We start from the raw sequence: 21,374 nt of genomic DNA, 5'->3' as shown, positions 1-21,374 counted from the left end.
CTTCTATCTCCTGCCTTTGCCCTTGCCTCTTCCTTTGGCGCTGTGGAATCAAACATTTGTAACATTTACTATTTTATTTCGTCTTCATTTTGGTTCTTCATACGATTCAAATCGAAAATGATTGAATTTTACAGTTTTATTAAGACAAAGTGATGGCAAATCAGGTTCAACAAAATACATTGACATCTAAGGACGTTGGCTTGATTTATAAACAACAAAAAGAGTATTGCACTTAGTGTAAAAATATGAAACTGTTCCTCTCCTGTTCACGGGCAGTTTCAATGCTGTGAGGAAAGGTTAAGCGTGCACATGAGCGTCCTCAGCAGCAGCCTTACCGTTATACCGCTCTCCTTCTGAACCTTTCTTTCTACCGAGTGTGAACTTTTTACAGTCGATCAAACAGACATCTTGCTTTCTGCTTTTTCAAATTTTCGACGTAAAAAACTTTGAGACTTTCTTGAAACGATGGGTCCGATCACATTTTTTATCGATTTGTGTAACACTTATTTTTTTATTTTGAAAGAAAGAAATCAGTACACTATGGAAAAAGTCATCAAATAATGTATGATTTGTCTGATTTCAACCGACTATACTGACTTTTTCGACACACTATAGCATTTATTATTAATTTCTCATTACTTTCCGATATAGTATAATCCTCCTTTTTAATGACTTCAACAGTCTATACTCAATTTTCATGACTTCCTCTACTAATAATTTTAAGGACTGTCTTTTTGGCTTACTTCACGATTAATTTTTTGTGACTGATCCGCCCTCATTAATCAGCTTTTACATCGTATTTACTCTCAGTTTGTGCTTGTGCTCTGGCTCAAAAAGCCCAACTGTGACATGTTTCACAACTTATGGCATACACATTTTTGTATCACATTATGGTATTAAATAACTTTTTTATTTTTAAAAAGGCATTTTAATTACTTTTGTTCTTAGAAAGTAAAAGTCACCCTTGTGCGTGTGGGGACTGGCTAAGCACAGAGCTCAGCGGGGAGAAATCTGTTGACCCAAAGAGTGAGACGTACCTCGAGTCTCCAGGACAGAGCATCATTTAAGCATCACTGATGAGACGGAGCCAAAACTATACCTGACCTTCGGGACATCTCTTGCTGGATCAAATAACCGCATGGCCGCCTACTCGTTTCACCTGTTTGGGACTTTCCCCGCTCCACTGTCCGAGGCTCTCCAACACGCGGACGGCAAAAAAGTACACAGCAAACAACCCACACTCATCATTAACAGTTACTCACAACTTCTGCTGCTCAGTGATTCTGGACTGGAGTACATTGATCTGGAAGTCAAGCCACATTTATGGTAAACAGGCGCCCTCTGGACAATCTTCCACTCAAAAAGCACTTCACATACCGAGTACAGCTTTAGCATTCTGTGGCTTTTTCAGGGCTGTAGGCGGTGTTCCATCAATTAGTTTGTCATAATCATTTCACCCGAGGTAGTCTGTGCCTTTAAAGCCACATTATAGGACATGTATCTTATTTTGTTTACAACATACTAAGATATCCTATACAAGTGAGATATCGTGCCAAAGCAGATCTTTACCACTCTGACAGTGCGGTTGGGTTTGGTTTATTGGGGGGCATGGAATTTAAAGTCGTAAAAAGCAGTAGTGACAAATATAGATACAGAATGACATTGCACACAGGACCTCTAAAAGCTCCAAGTCAACATGTTTTAATTCTTTGGACAAAGCTAAGCTAGCTGTTTCTAGTTGTTGCTGAGCTAAGCTTACTGGCTGCACTTTTCTATTTAGCATACAGACATGATTTATATCGACCTTCCAAGGTCGTCAAAAAAAAAACTTGAAAAACATTTCTTTACTTTCCAAACCAGATCGATAGATTCACATTTACACCAACGCCGTTATGAAAGCGGGCAGGTTCATCCAGTGGTAGCCACAAGAACATCAAGGCAATGTTCTTACCTCATATTTCTGTTTCTTCATTTTCTCACTGAGGTCGAACTTCTCAGACTCCAGTGTCATCAGCCACTCCCACAACTCAGCGGCCTTCTCCCTTTGGAGCAAAAGCCGACAGTATTTCAGTCACAGGAAACTAAAACAGCCCCATTGATGCTGTAAAACTCAAAGATGAAAAGTCTATTCACAAACAAATCACCTGCATAAAACTAAAAATGTGTTTTTTTGCCATGACTACAAGTAAAAACACATTGTCCTTACTTTGCTTTGTCCTCACTGAGATGGTCGATGTTGAGAGGCTTCCTCCTCTCTGCCAAGATCTTCTTTTTCTTCTCTCTCTCTGTCTGCTTTTTCGCTCCCTTCTTCCCTTCTTGCTGGAGACGGAGAACCAATCCAAGTGGATGTGTTGAAAGAATAAAAGAAAGAATGAACAAAAGACAGGGAATACAAAAGAGGCCACAAAAGTCTGAATCTTGTTTCCTTTTCTTCCCACACGATCTTTGTCTTGTCATTCATCTCAGCAACAGTCCGTTATGAGAAACAGATTTCCTGATATTTCCTGTGTATCTGTGGCGATGACTGACCCTCTGTTGGACGCCACCGTACTGCTGAGTCCTGTTCGTCAGAGCCTTCTTCTTCTTGGCCTCCTCATCAAACTTCTTACGGGCGTCCTCCTGCTCCTTCCTCTCCTTCTCTTCCTGCCATGAGAGTTGAGAGAGTGAACCGAAACAGTGACGTTAAGATTGTGAGGCAGAAAACCAAAGCGATGAACAAGCATATGCAATAAAATACAACGAGATAGTGTCGGATGATAATTCCCTGTATAGGCGCAACACCACGGTGACTCCACCCACATTAAACAGTCATTTGATTCATTGTTATTATAAAAATGTTGATAGCAACTTTAAAGAAACATATTTGCTACAAATAACACGAAAAAAGAAGTCCCCATAAAAGCCTCGAAGTTAATCAAAATGTAGGTCATCAGAGCTGATTTTAAATTGCACAAGGCAATCTTGTAATGACATTAGTAAACTGCAGCCAGCAAAGTACTTGAAAGCATCAGTGGCTTTCATTTGGAAGAAATAGAGAAGAAATCAAGGAAAGGGGATCGGCTTGCGGCTGTTTAGGAGTTCAAGAGTTCAAGATGCTCCAGCAGGATGCACACATCCCAACGCTCTAGCTGTATTCAGGAAGCAAGCTGACACTACAGAGTGTCAGTTGTTGGTCCAGGACCATCGTTTCGTTACTATACGTGAGGGTCGTGTCGTGGGAAACGATGTGCCGACAACCGGAGGACACTCACCGCAACACGAGCCTGCCTCTCCTTCTCCTTCTCAGTGCGGATCCTCTGCTGTTCGGCCCTCTCGGTACGACGCTTCTCCTGCTCATCCATGCCCACACACAGACACACAGACACACACGCCTCATTCAGTGGCTTGCCGAGTGTTGCGTAACTACAGTGTTCTGGTACATTTTCCTGGAAGACGTACAATCCTGCTCACGAGAGCGGCGAGCTCCGCCTCATCGTTCTTCCTCTGAATGAAGTGGGCCTCGATCAGAGACTGCAGCTCGGAGAGATCCTTCTCCTGACGCTTCCTGTGGATGTCCTGCAGTTACACATACACATCGTTTGTGTTGCATTTCCACTGGACAAAGTCTTGGCTCTCAACTACTGCAGCAGATCTCTGAGTCTCGATTATGAAGGACCAAATGTCTTCGTTCTAGACAAACTCTTAGACAAAAAAAACACCAATCATTACGTCTATATTTCTGACTCTTAAAATGTAATCCATCACTTGCATCAAAGTCGACTTTGTCTCCCTCTGGTAACTTCGGCACAGCTACAGCTGGAGCGAAGGCCCTAAAACAACACATCTTGGTTAGTATAACTTTGAATGACCAGTTGACCACTACTTGGTTGATGCACACAGTTTTTAAAATGCACATGGCGTTGAACTTACTTTGGTTTGGGTTTGGATTCATCTGTAATAATACAACAACAAAAACAAACATTAAAACAGTTACTTGTAGTTAGAAATTTCCAACTGATGTTGATTTTAGTAGCTAAAACTAAGGATCAACGCTCATACACAAAACACACATCCAGAAGTGTATAAAGTACTAGAAGAAGAAATCTACAAGTCAATATTCTGACATACAATAGACCTTTCTATTATGAACCGTCTGTGTCCATCGTACGCACGACGTCCAATACAGTTACATGAGCAGCTTTCTGAAATTGAGTATACGAAAAAAGTTATTTTTGTTATACTCCCCCGAAGTTGTATTTAAAATAGTCTTTATTTTGGCAGCCGGCGTGTCTGAGAGCGTGTTGTACGAGGCAGCCGTCCAGTGAACAAGTGGAAACACTGGACGTTCATGTGAGACGGTAACGGTCCCAAACAAAGTACCTTCAGCTGGAGACTCTACAGCGAAGGACGTGAGGGCACGTTGGAGCCTTGGCTGACAGAACACAATTACATTCACTACGTTTCACACAGGACAGATATCTACTTCATATAGTTTCATATGAAAAACTGTCTCGCCTGTCAGGAGAAATAGAAAGTCTAAACCGTTTCCGTGTGCTTTGTCATAAGGGCGTTGGTGTAAATACTCTCGGGGTTTGAAGCCATGACAGCTTAGTATATTTCCAGACAATGCAGGCTTATATTTAGTAAAAGTGTGTGATCAGAATAAATATGAAGAAGCATGAGAAAACACATTACACCATCACATCAGCATGAATTCATCTGTAGAGGGAATTCAAAAGATCAAAAGTCAACATTACTATTCGTCCTAAATATCTCGACACTGAGGTCTTCTTGTCCCGACTAAATGAACGCAAAGCATTCTGGGATGCACACCGCAGAGTGATGCACGGTTATTCAGTCACACCATGCAGAGAGACTGTGCTTTACCTTCTTCTGCAGGATCTTTGTGGAAGTAATGGGAACAGAGATCAGAGGCAGTGATCAAAGAATAGCTCATCAGTAAACGTTCACGACTTTGCAACACTGAGTTAACGTCATCTCGGGAACGATTCAATCTAAACTATACTTTAAAGAATAGAAGCCTGTGCCTTGTGAGAGATGACAAAATAATGCTTTATTCATCTTCCGTAGGCGGTTCAAAGATGTGAAATAATGGAAATATGATTACACGCGTATATGATAGCTTTTCTTGTAAACATAAAATAAAGACATTCAGTATGATGGGATTCAAAATTAATGAGATATTTTAACACTCTAGAAAATGTAAACCACGAAAATGTTAACATTCGTTCAGTTAATTTGTCTGAGAAGATGTCATCATTCATAATTACTTCAAATAAAAAGGTGAAATCAATATAAAAAAAAGTGGAAATAAAACCTGAAGTTCATGAGCAGGTGGATAGCACAAGAGGTTTACTGGTGTGTTATTAATATGCAATGGGTGTGTATGAAATATTTATGACAGTACATGAGCAGTACTACACATACAAATAATATCCCGTCAAGTAAACGATTACATGTTTCACCTTTTTCCATATGACTATGTTCAATAAAAACATGGAATTATGACCTAATATCTAAAGAGGAGAATTACCTTCTACTTCAGGTGTAGCTTCTTCAACTTCAACTTCTACACAACAAGAACATAAGAATTATTGAGGCCAAATTCTGTGACTGAACAAAATACATGGTACCACACACAAACACACTGCACTACAATTGTAGCCTGAGGTGTGTAGTGAAGCGCTGGTTAAATATTTACTGACAAAACAAGACTTTCAGTGTCTCCATGACTGAGTGAACAAAATATGGATTATTGGCTCAATAAGACTGTGGTGAATAGCTTGAGGCTTGGATTTGGTCAAACCTGGAACACTGACGCTGCCTCTTGGGCCGCGCTAAACCAACGCTAGAATGATCTGGGATCATGAGCCCGCGAGCCGTAACGGCTCAGAAATCACAGCCAATCCCCCCCCCCACGCCATGTCAGCCATTTTTTATTCAAGGCTAATCAGTAGTGGAGGAAGTAATCTGATACTTTGATTACGTATAACAACCAATACGTCGTTGTATCAGATAGATTATTAATAAGAAAACAAATGTAGTCAGTGAATTATGTTCAGTGTACCAAAAAAAACCCACGTAAAAAAACTTTACATACACACACATACACTTCTAGTACTTTATACACTTTTTCTTCCATTTGACGACGCCTTCTTTGTCATGTTCAATGTCAACATTGTTTTGCTGTCCTGTCTTAATGTTGTTTAACTCTCCATTGTTATTTTGCACCAATATAGACACAAAAAAAAAGAAACCACAGGTCAGCTTGCGATGGCCTTTGTCATTGACAGACAACAGTAGACAACGGGAACGGGACCACACGTCAAGCCATGCACGAGCTTTTACCTTCCGCTTCCTGGGTTTCTACCTCCGAGAAGACAGAATAAGGTCAGCTACGTCTTGAAAGTTACATTTTGCTTCCAAAAAAAACAAAGTGAACGCTCTCAAAACCGGACGTACCTTCCTCCCTGAAACAGAGAAGAAGGGGTGAACTTTTTTGGAGCGAATGGTCAATTTCAGCTCAGATCTTTGTCGATTTCACTCAAAACCAGTTGAGATGCAATTCAAAAGCAATGAAGGTACTCACAGCATCTCCTCGACTTCTTCTTCTCCAGACATCTTGGATTTGAATCAACTAAAACAAAGAGGAAAGCAGGCAATAAAAACATCAAGAATCACCAATTCCAGTCACCACACAGACAAGATACACTTTTCCCCCCCAAGACAAAGAGTTTTAATACAGCTGTCAAACTGACAAACTCAAAACACTCAGTTCTCTTGGGATCAATATAATTAGCAGAGGTAATATTTGTTTTTATTGTCGTTTGTCCTCTTGATATTGTCCCCTTTGTCTTATCGACTTCTTTTTACAAGCCCTTGAGGTTTCGTTTCCTCGCCCAGATTGTTTGTATTATTCTTCTTTTCTTCGCTTTTATTATTTGAGCAAACAACTAAACCAAAAACTACGACATAAAAATACCCTCGGCTACATGCTGGGAGATTGGAGCAATTGTAGAAATTGAAATGATTCCACCATGGGCACTGAAAGCAGAGGCGCGGGGCTTTAAACAGCTCCGGGCGGCTAATCCTCAGCCATTTCCTCTTGGCAATGATCAAGGCTGCAGCAGCCGACGGGAGTCTGAACAGCTCAGACACGAGCAGGACTGCACGAGTCCTTCAGGGAGCCGCTGGTGCATCTCGAGAAAAACCATCTGATTGGAGCATCAAAAAGCCTCCAGACACGCATCTGGTTAAAGGCCGTTCAAACGCCTTCGTCACGACGAGCCCTGCTCGGCCTGTGAAAACAGTTGTACGACGAGCCCCGCGGCTCTGGGGAAGCTTTCCAAAGTCAGAAAACATTACGCCGTCTGATGAGAAACAATTGACTTGCATTAGGAGAAACGCAGGAAGGTGCGTTTTAGGAGCCCGAGACTCCGAGGAGCCCGAGATTCGGACTAAAACGGTGGAGGCTCTCTGCTGCCACTTTTTAGGTACTGTGGGGAATTTGAAGGAAGTCGCTCCTTATGTTCAAGAAATAGTCCAGCACATGAAGCCCTGTAATCAAATACCACACCGATCACGTGTTAATTACGGAGTGAGGAGGTGCTGCTTTACGTGGATTTATGTTTACACAGAGCCGGGCTTAGCTGAACCACTCATTCCTTCATATTAGAGACATGCTATCAATCTTCTCACACTCCCCACAAGGAAGCAAAGAAGCTTATTCAACATGTTATTCTTACAGCTTAATGAAGGTGCAGCAATAAGTCACTGGAGTACTGCTTGAATATAAAAAACCTATGCATGATTACAGTATATTTCCCTTGATTTTCTCTATTTTAAACGAACAACATTGGGGGGGGTTTGGGGTCAAGGTCACACGGATACATTCAATAAGGCTTTGTATGGCATCTTAAGTCCCCTCCCTATTAAATATATATATCCGTTACGTGTCAGAACAACCTCTGGACCGTGTTCTTTTCCACGGCCTTATAAATCGTCGGATCATAAAAACCGGTGTCAGTAGGCTGAACAGCGGAGAAGGAGGGTGGGAGGGGGGGTCTATTTTTAAGAATAATAAAGCGTGCGCTTGAACAGGTGTGGAGTTACTCCTCCAGACAATAGGTTTGGTTCACCTCACCGTACTCGCAGTAAATCAGTGAGCTGGGACCCACATTCAGACGAGCTATTTCTGTCATTGCGGTTGGTCAGCTGCTGGTTGGGAGCATACCATACCTGAGCATCTCGCAGGGCTTGCTCTTTAAACATGATGCTCATCAAGTTCATCTCAGATTCAACAAAACACTGACTTATTTGATATACTGAAGGGGCGGGGGAGGATGTTGGAAACCAAGAAAATGAGCTCCACATCCCCAGTCCCTCCTCCTCGGGCCTGTTCGTTCTTTCCACGTCGTTTTCAAAACAAAAAAAAGGGCCAGCTGCACATTCAATCTCCACATTCCCTATTTACACCTTCACTGTATACAGTTACAGTCTAAAGTCACGCTTCTGGTGTAACTTGTGTTACATATCTGCTCATATTCAAACATTGTGGTGCCCTGTGTGGTCGTTACACGCCCGATCAGACTGAGCCGCTGACGTCAAGCGAGCGAGGGAACGGGAAACGTGAAGAGGAGAAAGTGAAGAGGAAGAGGCTGGGAAGTAGAGGAATACCATCTGGTTGAAGAAAAATCACCGACTGGAAACCCAGAAAGAATTCACAGTGTATGAGGGCTTGTCACGGCTGAGGGTATTAAATGTGCATTTGCTTTAATGCATGCGGTCAGTCCCCGTCTGGCCGGATCTGTGAAACAACACACAGTCTGACAGCGGCAGGAATGTTGCGGCTGCTGGTTTGGGCTTTAGGCGGCATTAGTCCAAGCCCACAGCATGCTACCAACACAGCAGTCTCAGGGGGGGCCGAGCTTAGCACCTTCTTCACCAGCTTGTGCGCTGCTCGGATCAGAACACACGAGAGAGAAAAAAGCCATCATAACATCTTTACGACTCCACTCAGACAAAAAGTTAATTCAATTCAGCATTCATGGCTTGGTATGAGGAACAGTTATTAGATCTCGCTGGGGACGCTTTAGGATCTTCAGACGGCAGGATTTATTTAGCATTTTAGTTTTAATGAGAAATGTCAACCTATGAAGTGGCAAGTCAAAAACACAATGCATTCATTGACCCTTTTGCTGTCATGCATCGAGAGGTCACGCTCAGCGCTTACCTCGTGTAATATCCCCGAGGATGAGGTAGGATTAGCAGCAAATTCAGGTCGGATTCTTTCACATCCAGACAGACACAAGCTCAATCATCCTCCCCGCCTCCGCCACCAGAAAGCACACTTAATACAACTCTGTCCATCATGTGACCGCATAGCTCCTCTGTGACTGGTGGCTTGTCAGTTCTATTGTTGGAGGCAGAAGATGAGTTACACCTGTAGAGGAATGCTGCCTTCAAGTGCTCCGTGTAATCTGCGACATTCAAGGCCAGAAATTGTAAATACAACTTGGTTCAAAGTCTGGGGTGGAGGATAAAAAAACAAACACAAGTTTTTATTGTTGTTTCTTTTGCATATTGACAGGACAGAGCTGCTTCTTTCTGAGTGTGTAGATATTCATGCCTGTCACCTCGATTGTGACAAAACCCTCCACACAAGCTGATTATTACAACAGTTCTAAGAGCACTTGAAGGCAGCAGAGGACGTGACAGTGACCGAGTCCTAAAGCTGTCCTTTTGAATCCATACTCGATATCACATAACACGTTATATATGCTATAAGAGCTTCGACTAGCGATTAGTCCTATTGTGGATTCATCTGTTTAATAAGTGATTCATATTTTAGTTTCTCCAATTATTTTTGTGTTATCCAAATTTAGTCAACGCCCAGAGTCAACTCCATAGTTAACAGCATTTCATACTCTCATTCTTACGCTGATGGAAGGCTACAATGCCACTGTCTTCTGTACTTCTATTGTCTTGTTGTTTGTTGGCCTTCAACAGTTTGATTTGTCTCTTAACTAAAGTAGTTTGAGAAAAGTTCACGGTAGAAAAGAACTCATTTTCCTCCTTTACAAAACATTCTCTAGAAATTGTGATGTAAATTAATAAAACAAACATACATACATATTTTATGTTATATATTCTGACTACACTTTGATCTTAGAAAGTTTTATCCTGTCCTGCTTGCTACTCATATTTGTTATATATATATTTTTCCTGCAGGGACAATGCACACCAGTCAACAGTTAGCTAGTGAGGCTATTTTTCATCTGCTGTGCCAAATTTTCGGAAAGCCCTTAAATTGTAGAATAATGTGAAATGACAGCGTCATTAATCCAGAATTTGTAAATGATGCATTTTTTAAAAAAGTAATTAAGGAGTCTAAAATTATATAACTTTGTGAATCAAAAGATTAGTGGTGGTGACAGTGTTGCTTTTATTTTTTTCTGATTGGAAATAAAATAAAAGTTTCAGGACGCTGTGCTACAACGGGTATCTCCAATGTGGTCCAGAGCAGTATGAAGGAGTTATGGAAGGAGACTTAATGTGGAATACCTCAATGTCTTTATTGCTGTTGTTGAGTGAAGCGTACAATGTTTAAAACATCCGTCCAGTTGAAAACGGCCCACTTTATGACATTGGGAGTGTTTACAGAGGCTACAGATAGTGTGTTTTGCATAGGCTTCGCGCTACACAAACAAGTGTCTGGTTAAACATGGAAAGAACTTTAAAAAAACATACATTGGACAAAAGGTTGTAAAAACAAAACAAAAAAAACATTATGAAACCACTGTATTAAAAACAAAACATAAATGTCACATTAAATCACATTTAAAAATATTTTGGTCAAGCTCCCCTGCTCTTTTCAGGAGCCATGGAATGTGATTGTCTGACTTTTGAGCAGTAACATTGATCAATTTAATGCCCTGGCAAACCAATAATAATATCAAAGCTTGTGTCGCGAAAAACAACTATCAAAGGGAATGTGCTACTTAAGACCACATCAGTGAAAAAGAAACATGAAAATCATAAGTCTTAATATCATATTGAGTTGCTTTGAGGCTATCATATACCTCAGCTGTCATGTGTGTTTTTTTTGTTGCAATCATAAGGCCAGAAGACTTACATAGTGGTAAATATCCTTGCATTGTAATAGTATCTTGCTATATGCTTCGGCACCCTGATTTTACTTTATATGCCATCAATTAGAAAATTATTGCTGAGCGAAAGAGTGTGCATAGAGGCAAAACAGAAGTTAGTAATTAGTAGAAGTTAAGGTAGATTCTAAAATAAGAGGGTTGGTTTGCAGATTTCCTATATTGTAAAACCTACAGCAAAGGCACCGCTGCTTTTTAAGAGGAATGTCTGAAGATTTTAAAGTGATCAAACAGGCACAGAAGCTACAGAAACCGCTAGAAATAGAAAAAGACAACAAAAATAAACATTGAAACATAAATAAAATAACACAAAGGATAATAAAAGTCATAATTGGCCTTCTGAATATCAAACACTCCTATCGCCACCAAAATGAACTGCCCGTTGTTGGAAAGTTTCTGGATACAAAAAAAAAGCAAAAATACCTTTTGTAATGAGTATAAAAATGTTATATAAGATACAGTATGATAGGTCATATTCGAAACATCACATGTGCTAACATATATTACTCAGACCATTGCTGCACTATTGGTAAGACAATAATAAAAGTGAAATCAGCTAAATTCTAGAAGTGCTTATATTTCTATCCTGAACCTGTGAACGTTGAATAAAATAGCAATGTGTGAAGCTTTTGCTTTAAATATAAATAAAAAAAAGAGATGGAAAATGTACTGTATGAGGGAGACAACTGATTTCACCCATCTCTTTGGAATGTGGAAACTTTAAACGCCTCAGTCTCTATCGAAACCGTCGACATGGACTACAACAGATAACTCTAAATTTAATTATGTTTTTCTTCCTGGCTGGATTGTATAAAGTAATTAGTAATAGTAATTACAAATGTCCAAATTTCACAGCATTTAGTTTCTTTTAGAAAGCAAGAATCATTGTGCAAAGGCACTATACGTGGCAACCGTACAAAAATGTGATGCTGTTTTCCGGTACAGTGCTTTGGACAGCGTCTCTCCTGTCCCTCCGTTTTCTTGGGTTCCCTCTCAAGGAAGTGGAATCGTGATTTGGTTCTTAAGACAAAGTCAAAGGAAGAAGTCTTGGATTGTCGTGGTCCCCAGCTTTAGTGGCTCCTTCGAGACATTAGTGCCCCATCCCTGAGGGAAGACACAAAGAGTCCATCAGCGGCTTTATTGCAGGTCCGCAGACAGGTGTGTGTTAACGGCTCTGACCGTGTGGCGAGGAGGGTCAAAGCCAGCCACAAGCACCACGTGCCGTTAACTGCAGTCGACGCCGTTTAAAGGCCACTGCGCTGCTTTAATACAACTTTGACTGCATTTCTATTCAAACATATTTAGTTTACTGCTTTTGTTTTTGGGTCAGAATGATTCAAATTGCAATTCCATCAACCAGACGACCACTTTGAAAAAGATATTTTCGAGGGCGTTTCCTTGGTTGGCAGCACTACTAGTTACTTAGATTTGCAGCCTCTTAGAATTTGACAAAATTGCGGTAAACACGAACCCAAAAATCAGACTTGCAAATAGCATAAACGCCTGTTGGTCATTTCCCAAACCGTTACAGGCCGATACATTCTCAATTGAAAGCCATTGTTCGAGATTCAATAAAGCAAGCGATTTCAAATCTAAACGGTGAAACTCCTTTTTGGAAGTTCTCTATCATGGAGCCAAGCATGTGGAGAGTGTGAGGCTGCTAACTCGCATGTGTGTGAGGCGAGGTTCCACAGCCAACTACGAGCAGGCCATGCAGGATCTCTCCAAAGCCTCAGTCATCCTCTGAGTCCGCCTGTGTTGGTGTGCTAATCTCCAACATGCCAGCTATAATTGTGACAAACCAGCCTGGCAGGATCACTGCCCCCCCCCCCCCCGTAACACGAGAGGCAGGGCGGCGGTTTGAGCGCCGCAAGCCGGCGAGAGGCGCACACCAGTGGGGAAGCTGAAAGCCCTGAGTGGCATCAAGATGGCTGTTGAGTGGGTCTACAGAGGTGAAATTGGTGTGTATTTATGTGTGTGTGTGTGTAATGCTGCGCGCTGAATAACCCACACATTTAGCAGACATGTACAGAATCCCTCAAGGCCATAACCCCTCTCCTGCCCGCTGGGAGAACAAAGGGAGGAGGGGGGAGGCTGGACTCGGTTGGGATTTTAAAATAGCGAGCTATGCTTAAGCGGCATCCTAAAACGCCGCGGCGGGCCAAACGGCGAACTGGAAAAAGACTCGCAAGCAAAGGCTATGACGGTTTTGTGACACATGGCGGCGTATAAATCAAAGAGCCAGCGACGAGGTGGCACGCTTAACAAGAAGGTTACACCGTCCGTCTCTGAATGAATCACCGTCTTGCAGCTTCCCTTTAAACTTAGCCTGTGTATTGTCGGCAAGTCGGCTGGCGACAAGCTTACAAAAGCACATTTTTACTCTCTGGTTAAAACCTTTCAACTCATTTTGGTCACATCTATGTTTTTACTTCAACTGAAGGAGTACGCTCTCTGCTCTTTTGGTTTCTAAAACCAATGAGGATCCAAAACATAAAGGTGCTGCAGCGAAGCTAAGCGAGAGGTGGTGTTTCAGAGGCTTCCTCCAGTATGCATGCTCACACGTCAGCCCGCCCCTTTGTGTGTTCTCCTGCGCGCACATTAACGAGCTCCTAGGTTACAAACCGACACTTCTGGCGCGTCGTAAAAACTCACCGTTGGCGACTGATTTGGTCTCCCCTCTGCCCGCCACCTGCAAGACACGAAGAACAGGGAGGTAACTATAGGCGGCCAAGACGAAGGCCGATGCAGAGAGGGAGCGACACACTCACGGCGGAACCACAAAGGGCAGAGAAACACTCCTGAGCTCACGCCTGCACCTACAGACTGCCGAACCGATCCAGAGCTCAACAGTCATTAGCCCGCTCATCTCGCTGTCCCGGCATAGCGCGGTTAGCTAATGCCGAGGTTTGCTAACCGCTATCTTTCCTTTGCATGGTCGGTTTTACGTCAGCGCAGACCGCCGCCTGGTGCCCCCCAACCCAACTGCTCGCTGTGGCGGACAACAGCCTCCGGTCCGCACGCAGCTGTTGGCTGCAGGAACACGCTACTGCCAGTGTAGGGAGGAAGGAAGCAAGGAAGGAAGGAAGGTTGATACTAAAGTTAAGCGGGGAGATGGGACATCTTTGTCTTTTTAAAATGTGGCGCTTCGGTCCTACTTAGCAGCTCTACGAACACGGCTTCATCCCGAAGCCGTTATAGAAGTAAAGATAAGACAATTAATTCACGTCAGGTTCAGTCAGACTGGTTTGAAAATGCGAGGCGACAACAGTGATTTAATATGATCAAACAGACATTGTGCAACGCGGTAAGGCGTCCGACTTGTAAAGCATGCCGTAAACACTTCCTGCATTAGGGCGACACAAAGTCAAGCGGAGTCGGACTGAGAGCGGTGATTTGTGGTCGTCGGAAGAGGGAGCGGTGACGTGATACAGCCATTTGGGAAAGAAGCATTCAGACTGCAGTTGGACAACAGGCGCACTGTTAAAGGTTTTCTTTACAAGGCAGAATTTACACAGAACTGTAATCTTCTGGATTTTGTTGAGTCAGCTTTAACAAGTTCTGGGTGTTAATGGAGTCAACATCGTGATGCTTTAAAATCGTCTTTACTGTGGCTTCCTCTATAGCACTTACAGAACATTTGTCCCATGCTTTGCAGGCCTCGATCCTAAATGTGCATCTCGACTTGTGCTTATTGCTAAGTATATACAAAATGCACATAACGAAATGCACAATAATGTTGTGAGTTTGTGTGTAAAGGGACTACAATAATATTCAGAAAGAGAGAGCAAGTATGCCAGAACGTACCAAATCATAAATACTGTGGACTGAAACCCTTATATCTAATCAGGATGATGAAAATGAGCAGCAGCGTCCAACAACAGCAGAACAGAGCAGCGCTTTGCCAACAACACAGAGCAAAAAGTGGACAGTGTGACAGCAGAGCGTGAGGTCATTCTGTGATCAGCGCTTTTGAAGAAACGTGGAAGAATGACGCCGTTACCTCTCCAGGCTTATTCCAGCTTAAACGGTGAGGTCAACTAGCTATGAGAGTTCTTTAAAACAAAAGCAAACACAAAGGGATTGTTACTCCGGTTGCTGCCACACCGGGGTCAAGATCTTGAGATTATTTTCATATTCCCACAAACATCTCTTTTACAAAACCGTTCCTTTGATTGACATCTGGAAAACTATAAAAAACCCACAGGAAATCCTTTTTCAGACCACAAACCGAACTGGCAGAGTTGAAACTTCGTCTGGATGCTTCATTTGGACTTTCCCAGACGGTCGAGACCCAAACACTTACGGGCACCGTAACAAATTTTACATTTTAAATAAATATTAGCTACCTTGGTCGGAGAGGCACCTTTGTTTTCCCATAGACTCCTCTTGTTGGTGACGTCAACAGGCTTCAGGTCCTGTCAGAGGGAGGCAGAAACCCAGAGGCGAAGACAAAACATCATATTTGTAGGTCAATTTGAAAATAGTAGTCATTATGCGACAATGGGAGAGTATCGGAGACGTGGAGGAGAGGGGAGTGACTGAGGAGGGCCGAGTGCTTGAGAGACAAGAGCAAAGGTTGACAGACACTGTGAAGCAGAGAGGTGTTTGTCGAAGGGAAAGTGGAAAATAGCGCTCTCACGAAGGGACTGGTAAGCCTTTTTTAAGACACTATATGATGGAATATTGGGAACGCTTTGGCAAAATTGTTGAGCGCTGATGGAAATATTTACTTGCTGGACACTCTCTTTCGGAAATACTCGTATGTCAAGTTTCCTTTCGCATCTTCAGCCTCCATCACGGAAAGCTTAAATGTAAATATTTGTGTGAAATATGGGGAAGACTGAAGAGAGACATGACACATGTGCCGGACTGAAGGAGAAGAAAAAAACCCACTGCGAGCAAAGCTTATGATAAACTGAAGATAAAATGCTTAAGTGACACTGTATAACAAACTCATACCAAGACCTACATGTACTGTATGTGTGTATTATGACAGAGGCCCCAGTGGGCTGGAGCACGCTTTTTACTCTGTGGCCACCAGATGGTGCCAGACGGATAATATCTCAACCTGCAGCTTTGAAAATGATTATTACACATCTGCTGTACAGAACAAAACCATAATAACAGTACCGATGCCAGTGAGAGTCCTGTATTTGATCATGGTTGCTGCAATGAATGCAGTTCAGATGTTATAGGGTCTGTGTCCCAACAACTGACTATTGAATCCTTAAGACAAATAGAAATGATAATTATAAGTAAATGTTGCATTAATGTGCTCAACTCTAAACCAGTCAAAAAGTATAGATACTCTGCTCCTTCAGAACTCTGTGGATGTGTTTTGATGTCATCACATTAAGTTCATACCAGTAAGAACAGCACATAATATTATTTTGTGTCCATGTAGATTTTTTATTTTCTCTGGCAAAATAATCTTTTTTTTGTGACGCATGGTTTTTGTTTCTATCACAATATCGCCACTCAAACTGCCACCGTATGATGGACTAGCTTCTGCTCCATTTTCCTGGTTAATGGAGTCCCGCCCTGAACAGAAAAGTCAGGGTGCAGCACTTTTGCTTTTGGCCGCTGCGTTACTCTCTCCTCATCGGGAACAAATCATTAAGATATTGTTTTTCCAGGGTTTTTAAAGTGGATGTTAGATCTTGAGATTTAAAGAAAAATGTCTTTTAAAAAGGGAATAAATAAACTAAAGAACCACAATGCAGGTCAAGCCACACCGCTGCATGTTTTATAGAGGAAGTACAGAAGTACAGTGCATGTACTGTACTGTACTTCCTTGTACGGCGATGGCCTACCGTTGGCCTTCCTCCTGGCGTTTTGCCGCCCTCCGGGGTTTTATTCAGCCAGTCGTTAATGCGACCCGCCACGCCTGTCTTCATCACAGCTGCTTCCTGTTTGGATAGGGTCAAAGGTCAGCGCAGTCTGGTCGTCATCAGCAACAAGGCAGAGCAGGAAGTGCCAGTGAATTGGGCTCTTTCCTCCCTCTCTCTCTCTCTCTCTCTCTCTCTCTCTCTCTCTCTCTCTCTCTCTCTCTCTCTGCTCCAGTCACACACAAAGTTTCATAAGCTTTCTCACATCCTCCACCACCTCGTCTCTCACCTTGAACGGGCTCCCGCCACTTCCAGGTGTGCCGAACGCGTTGCCTTTCTCCCACATGCTCTTGATGTTTCGAATGCTGTCAGTGACCATGGGAAGGTCTACTGCCCCAGAGCGAGGGGATCGAGATTCCTTGTTCTCCCTCTGCTGATACAGAGCGGAGGAATCAAATTAGTGAATAGTAGAGACCATCAAAACTCACATACATGTCACGACTGAGCTGCTATTAATGACGAGTGAGAAATTGCTGCGGGGTATGTGATACAACTTGTCAGTCAGATTCAATAGATTTGTCTCAGCCTTGCTGCTCAAATCTGATTTTAAATCGTCATTTTATAGGATATAGGAGTACACGCAGTAACTGATAGTTTCCTATTTCTTATGTTTTGTGTACTTGTTACTGTAAGAAGTCTTGTTACATTTGTGAGGTTTACTATAAAGCTGTGCCGTATAATCCATATTGCAAATGTTTTGCATGACACAGAGAGAAACAATTTACGGTAATAAGACGAGTGTCATACTTCCTAAATGCATTTTCACAGTGGAGGAAAAGCTAACCTGAGCAGCTGAAGTGTACTGCTCCAGCCTGTTGTCTATCTTGGACACAACGGGAGAATGAGCCGTCTTCACTGCGCTGCTGGGCAGAAGCAAACGGTTAGCACGCACAGCATGGGACCACTTTGGATATTATACACAGTGTGGTCAACCAACTTTAGTGCCTTGAGAAGAAGACATTTGCAACCCCAAGTGGGGATTAAACTCTCGGAAACGTTGTTTTTTTTTCTCTTCAGGAGAACGGGACTGTGAGGCTTACATGCTCCACTGAAAGACATGATCTGTGAAATGATGCTTCAGTATGTTCTTACCCCTTCTGTGCCGACTTGTTCAGGAACTCCGCCCTCTCCCCGATCTGTTGAGAAAGGTTATGGGAGCTCGAGGTTAGTAAATATTGCAGTGCTGTTCCTCATATGCATACACCGCTCCAACACATTTTAATTTAAACTCCTCAGTCACATGAAGACAAACGTTAAATCCGAACTTCCTTTTGATTTACATGCTTTGTGTCTTTATTAGTTTGATTTTCGGGGTAAAAACCAGTCCTGATTTGTTAAGACACACAAGAGATTACTGTTGCTGAGGTGATTCATAACTTAAATAACTGCCAATACTAGTATTTTAAAGGTGGATACACCAGTTTGTCTGTTTTCTTCACTAAGCTGGATTCGTCTGATCAGCAACACACAATGTCAGTAATTGTTCCCTCACTTTGCAAAATGCTTTGAAAAGATATGCACAAATGCACACACGCACACACAGAAAAAACACAGCAAGTTTTTTCCCCCAATATGCTGTTGGACTGTGGGAGTCTCAGAGGATTGTTTATGATATTCTTTAAAAAAAAAAAAGACGTTCCTTAGACCCTCACAAAAAACAAAACATGTGACAGACAAAAGACAAAACCGCAGAAAACGCTCACTCCCCCTCTGCTCTCTTTGTGAAAAGGGACCTTGCGCTCGGCTGCTACCAAATGTGGGAGTTCCCAAAATACCCCTGACAGGAAATTCCCCATTCTCAGACGCGTTTTAAAGAGCCGTAGCCATCCGAACGCAGTTACAGTAATCCTGTTAACCCTAATCGCTTTCCTGCATCCCAGCAGCCTGTCCTTCATTCTGTCGCTCGGTCCTTCTCTCCCAGAGAACACGGGGCTTTATCAGCGGGGTCATGCTGCTTTACTGCTGATAGCATGCGGGCGAGCTCCTGGGACCGTGTGTTCCACCGGGAGGCGATTGCTGATATCGAGGCATGTCGCACTGTCGTTGATGTTTTTAGTCCCAACAGGAGACACAATATGTCAGCAGCAAAAGACAATGACGAAGACAACGGCATGCATGCAATTTGGAAAACGACTGTCGACTGGTTTTTAAGACCGAGCATGGTAATGCAGTGTCACAAAAACTAAAACAAATAAAGGGTGACACGGCAAAGAAACAATTCACACACACACACACACACACACACACAGACACACAGACACACACCAACTCAGCTGTACCTACAGTGAACATCACCACAAAGTAAAGTTGTGTCTGTGAGGCCAGTGCAGCATGGTGGGAAATTACAGTTGAACATTATTTACAAAAAAACTAACTTCATCACATTCCTAAAACAGCTCAGTCGTACATGCTAGCATTTCTCTGGTGTGCTGTGACATAACGAACGGAGATTTTTCGATAGCTGAACCTGAACCTCAGCTGACACAGAGTACCGTTCCAATAGCAGTGTGTTAAAAACACCTCGTTGTTGATCTGGACGGAGTTACCGGTGTCAAATTTGGCCAAATCGGGCATTTTGCTAGCTGTGGCTAACGTTACACTCTCCACTGGCACCCGCCTGATCTGTACTGCACATGAGCAACTCTCAAAGCAGAGATGAGAAAGAAGCGAGGCGGCTCACCCGTTAGCTTCCGTCATTGATTTTGTACACTATTTGTTATTTTTTGGTGAAAGTGGCTAAAGAGTGAGCTATCTTGCATCTTTCATTCTGCTGAGAGTTGCACGTGCGCGGCCGTGCGGATCGGGTAGTTAGTAACATGTGGAGCTGTTGTTAGTGTGTCGCGTTAATGATCTTACGAGCTGTGACCTGATCCAGCATCAGAGGCATCCGATCCTGCTATTGGTAACGACTACTGGTTACCAAAAGAAAATTAAAACAATCACCTAAACCTAGTTGTTCATCCTCAAACCTATTTTGTAGCAGTAGCCTTTATGTATTTTTATTTTAACTCAACATTTAAAACCAATTCACTGTTGAGAAGCATCCGTTTTAACCTCAATACTGGACTGCAGTTTCAGAAAGTAGGGATAACTTCTGGAGCATTAGAATTGAGCTCTGGCCTGTTTTCAGCTGTGGATCTGGAGTCTCACCAGGACAGACCAGATGGATATGACTGCTAACTGTCACTAATTAGATTTTCTCCACTGGCTGAAAATCCCCCTCGAATTTCTGCGTGTGGGAGTTGACTTTTGGCAACACTGGAAACATTTATTCACATTTGAGTTGATTAAACGTTCCTTCGCCGTGACAAACATTTATCTTTGGGTGAGGCGGGGAGGGCCACACTCCCGGTGTGAGTCGAGCTGCTTTTCCTCTTGCAGCGTTTCTCGTGACAAACAGTCGGCAGGATTTCAAAGTGATAAGCGAAAAGAAATACGGAGAAATTTGGCAGCAGCTGACTTTTCTTTTCTCCACAGTTCTCCCACTAATTCATTGAGGGTCTTTCTATTCCTTAACGCCTTCATCTCAGTCAGATAACACTTGCCGAGAGCTACAAGAGGTGAGAAGGGCAGGAGCGGGTCATCTGGCTCTTAATCTCTCCAAATATTTTGAATGTTTAGCTTGAGCTCTGCTGCACTGCCGGATGAGTGGGATTTGCAAGTTTTGGAGAACTATTATATTGACTCCCTTTTGCTGACAACTGTACTGGACCGATTTTTAAACAGACAAAAAAAAAGCACCAGTTTTTTTTCATAGTTAATAAAAATAACTGTGAGCATGTGGGTTAAAAAAGTCAACCGGCAAAAAAAAACTGGACTGACATTTCTTCTGCTGATCGCAGGGAAGAGGTTGGAGGTTAAAAATGGCGGACCGACCTTCAGAGAGGAGCCTCGAGGGCTGACACACTTGAAGGGTCTGCCCTCTCCGTCCATAGTGTCCTCCACCTTCTGTCTCTTCTCAGCTGCCTCGGCTCTCCTTCTTTCAATCTCCTCCTTCATCTTCCTCTTCTCTTCCTGAGAAAAGACACAGTGTTGAGGCAGTTCAAGATACAATATCAGAAATGCATTTAGTTTGCAATCATTGATAAACATTTGTATTATTATTTTGCGGCATCTTTGGAGTTGACAGGTGAACTTGTGAGTGTAGCATTGGAGCATTGCACGTAGGTGGCGCTCTGCTCTTTGCCTGCCCAGCCATGCATGGTATTGCTGCTGGGGCTAACATTTCTCCTGTATTTACTCTAAACAAACCACTGTTGCTGCTGGAAACCTCGAGCTGGCTTCCTATGCACAAGTGGATTTACCCTTGGAATGAACT

The 21,374-nt window shown here is 42.7% G+C and overlaps 2 protein-coding genes across 8 annotated transcripts in view; both read right to left on the bottom strand.

Annotated features, from left to right (window-relative positions):
* Positions 1-3: 3 nt before the first annotated feature.
* Positions 4-6,621, bottom strand: tnnt2e (troponin T2e, cardiac). The gene is made up of 12 exons (XM_068587015.1): positions 6,590-6,621; positions 6,463-6,470; positions 4,867-4,881; positions 3,910-3,931; positions 3,749-3,809; positions 3,439-3,555; positions 3,252-3,329; positions 2,530-2,643; positions 2,207-2,319; positions 1,952-2,042; positions 1,263-1,303; positions 4-40 (listed from the first exon to the last, which is right to left on the bottom strand). The coding sequence occupies exons 1-12, from the start codon at positions 6,619-6,621 to the stop codon at positions 4-6; spliced, it is 729 nt and encodes a 242-aa protein (XP_068443116.1).
* Positions 6,622-10,559: 3,938 nt separating this feature from the next.
* The window catches only part of cald1a (caldesmon 1a), a 50,195-nt gene continuing 39,380 nt past the window's right edge, over positions 10,560-21,374 (bottom strand). For 5 of the 7 annotated variants that reach the window (XM_068586554.1, XM_068586555.1, XM_068586552.1 and 2 more), the window contains 8 exons: positions 20,933-21,070; positions 18,149-18,192; positions 17,841-17,916; positions 17,286-17,429; positions 16,982-17,077; positions 15,515-15,583; positions 13,821-13,857; positions 10,560-12,269 (listed from right to left, as the gene is read on the bottom strand). In XM_068586554.1, the coding sequence (XP_068442655.1) occupies positions 12,256-12,269; positions 13,821-13,857; positions 15,515-15,583; positions 16,982-17,077; positions 17,286-17,429; positions 17,841-17,916; positions 18,149-18,192; positions 20,933-21,070 (618 nt within the window). In that variant the 3' untranslated portion in view covers positions 10,560-12,255. Of the gene's footprint in view, positions 12,270-13,820; positions 13,858-15,168; positions 15,221-15,514; positions 15,584-16,981; positions 17,078-17,285; positions 17,430-17,840; positions 17,917-18,148; positions 18,193-20,932; positions 21,071-21,374 lie in introns of all 7 variants that reach the window. The other 2 variants (XR_011078033.1, XM_068586556.1) reach the window with 2 other exon arrangements.

This window comes from Clinocottus analis, unplaced genomic scaffold (assembly GCF_023055335.1).
Source record: "Clinocottus analis isolate CAN_PGR_092001 unplaced genomic scaffold, fCliAna1.0.p SCAF_20, whole genome shotgun sequence".
In the NCBI taxonomy this organism is placed as follows: Eukaryota; Metazoa; Chordata; class Actinopteri; order Perciformes; family Cottidae; genus Clinocottus; species Clinocottus analis.
Note: the sequence above shows the minus strand (reverse complement) of the source record. Positions and strands in the feature narration are given on the sequence as shown.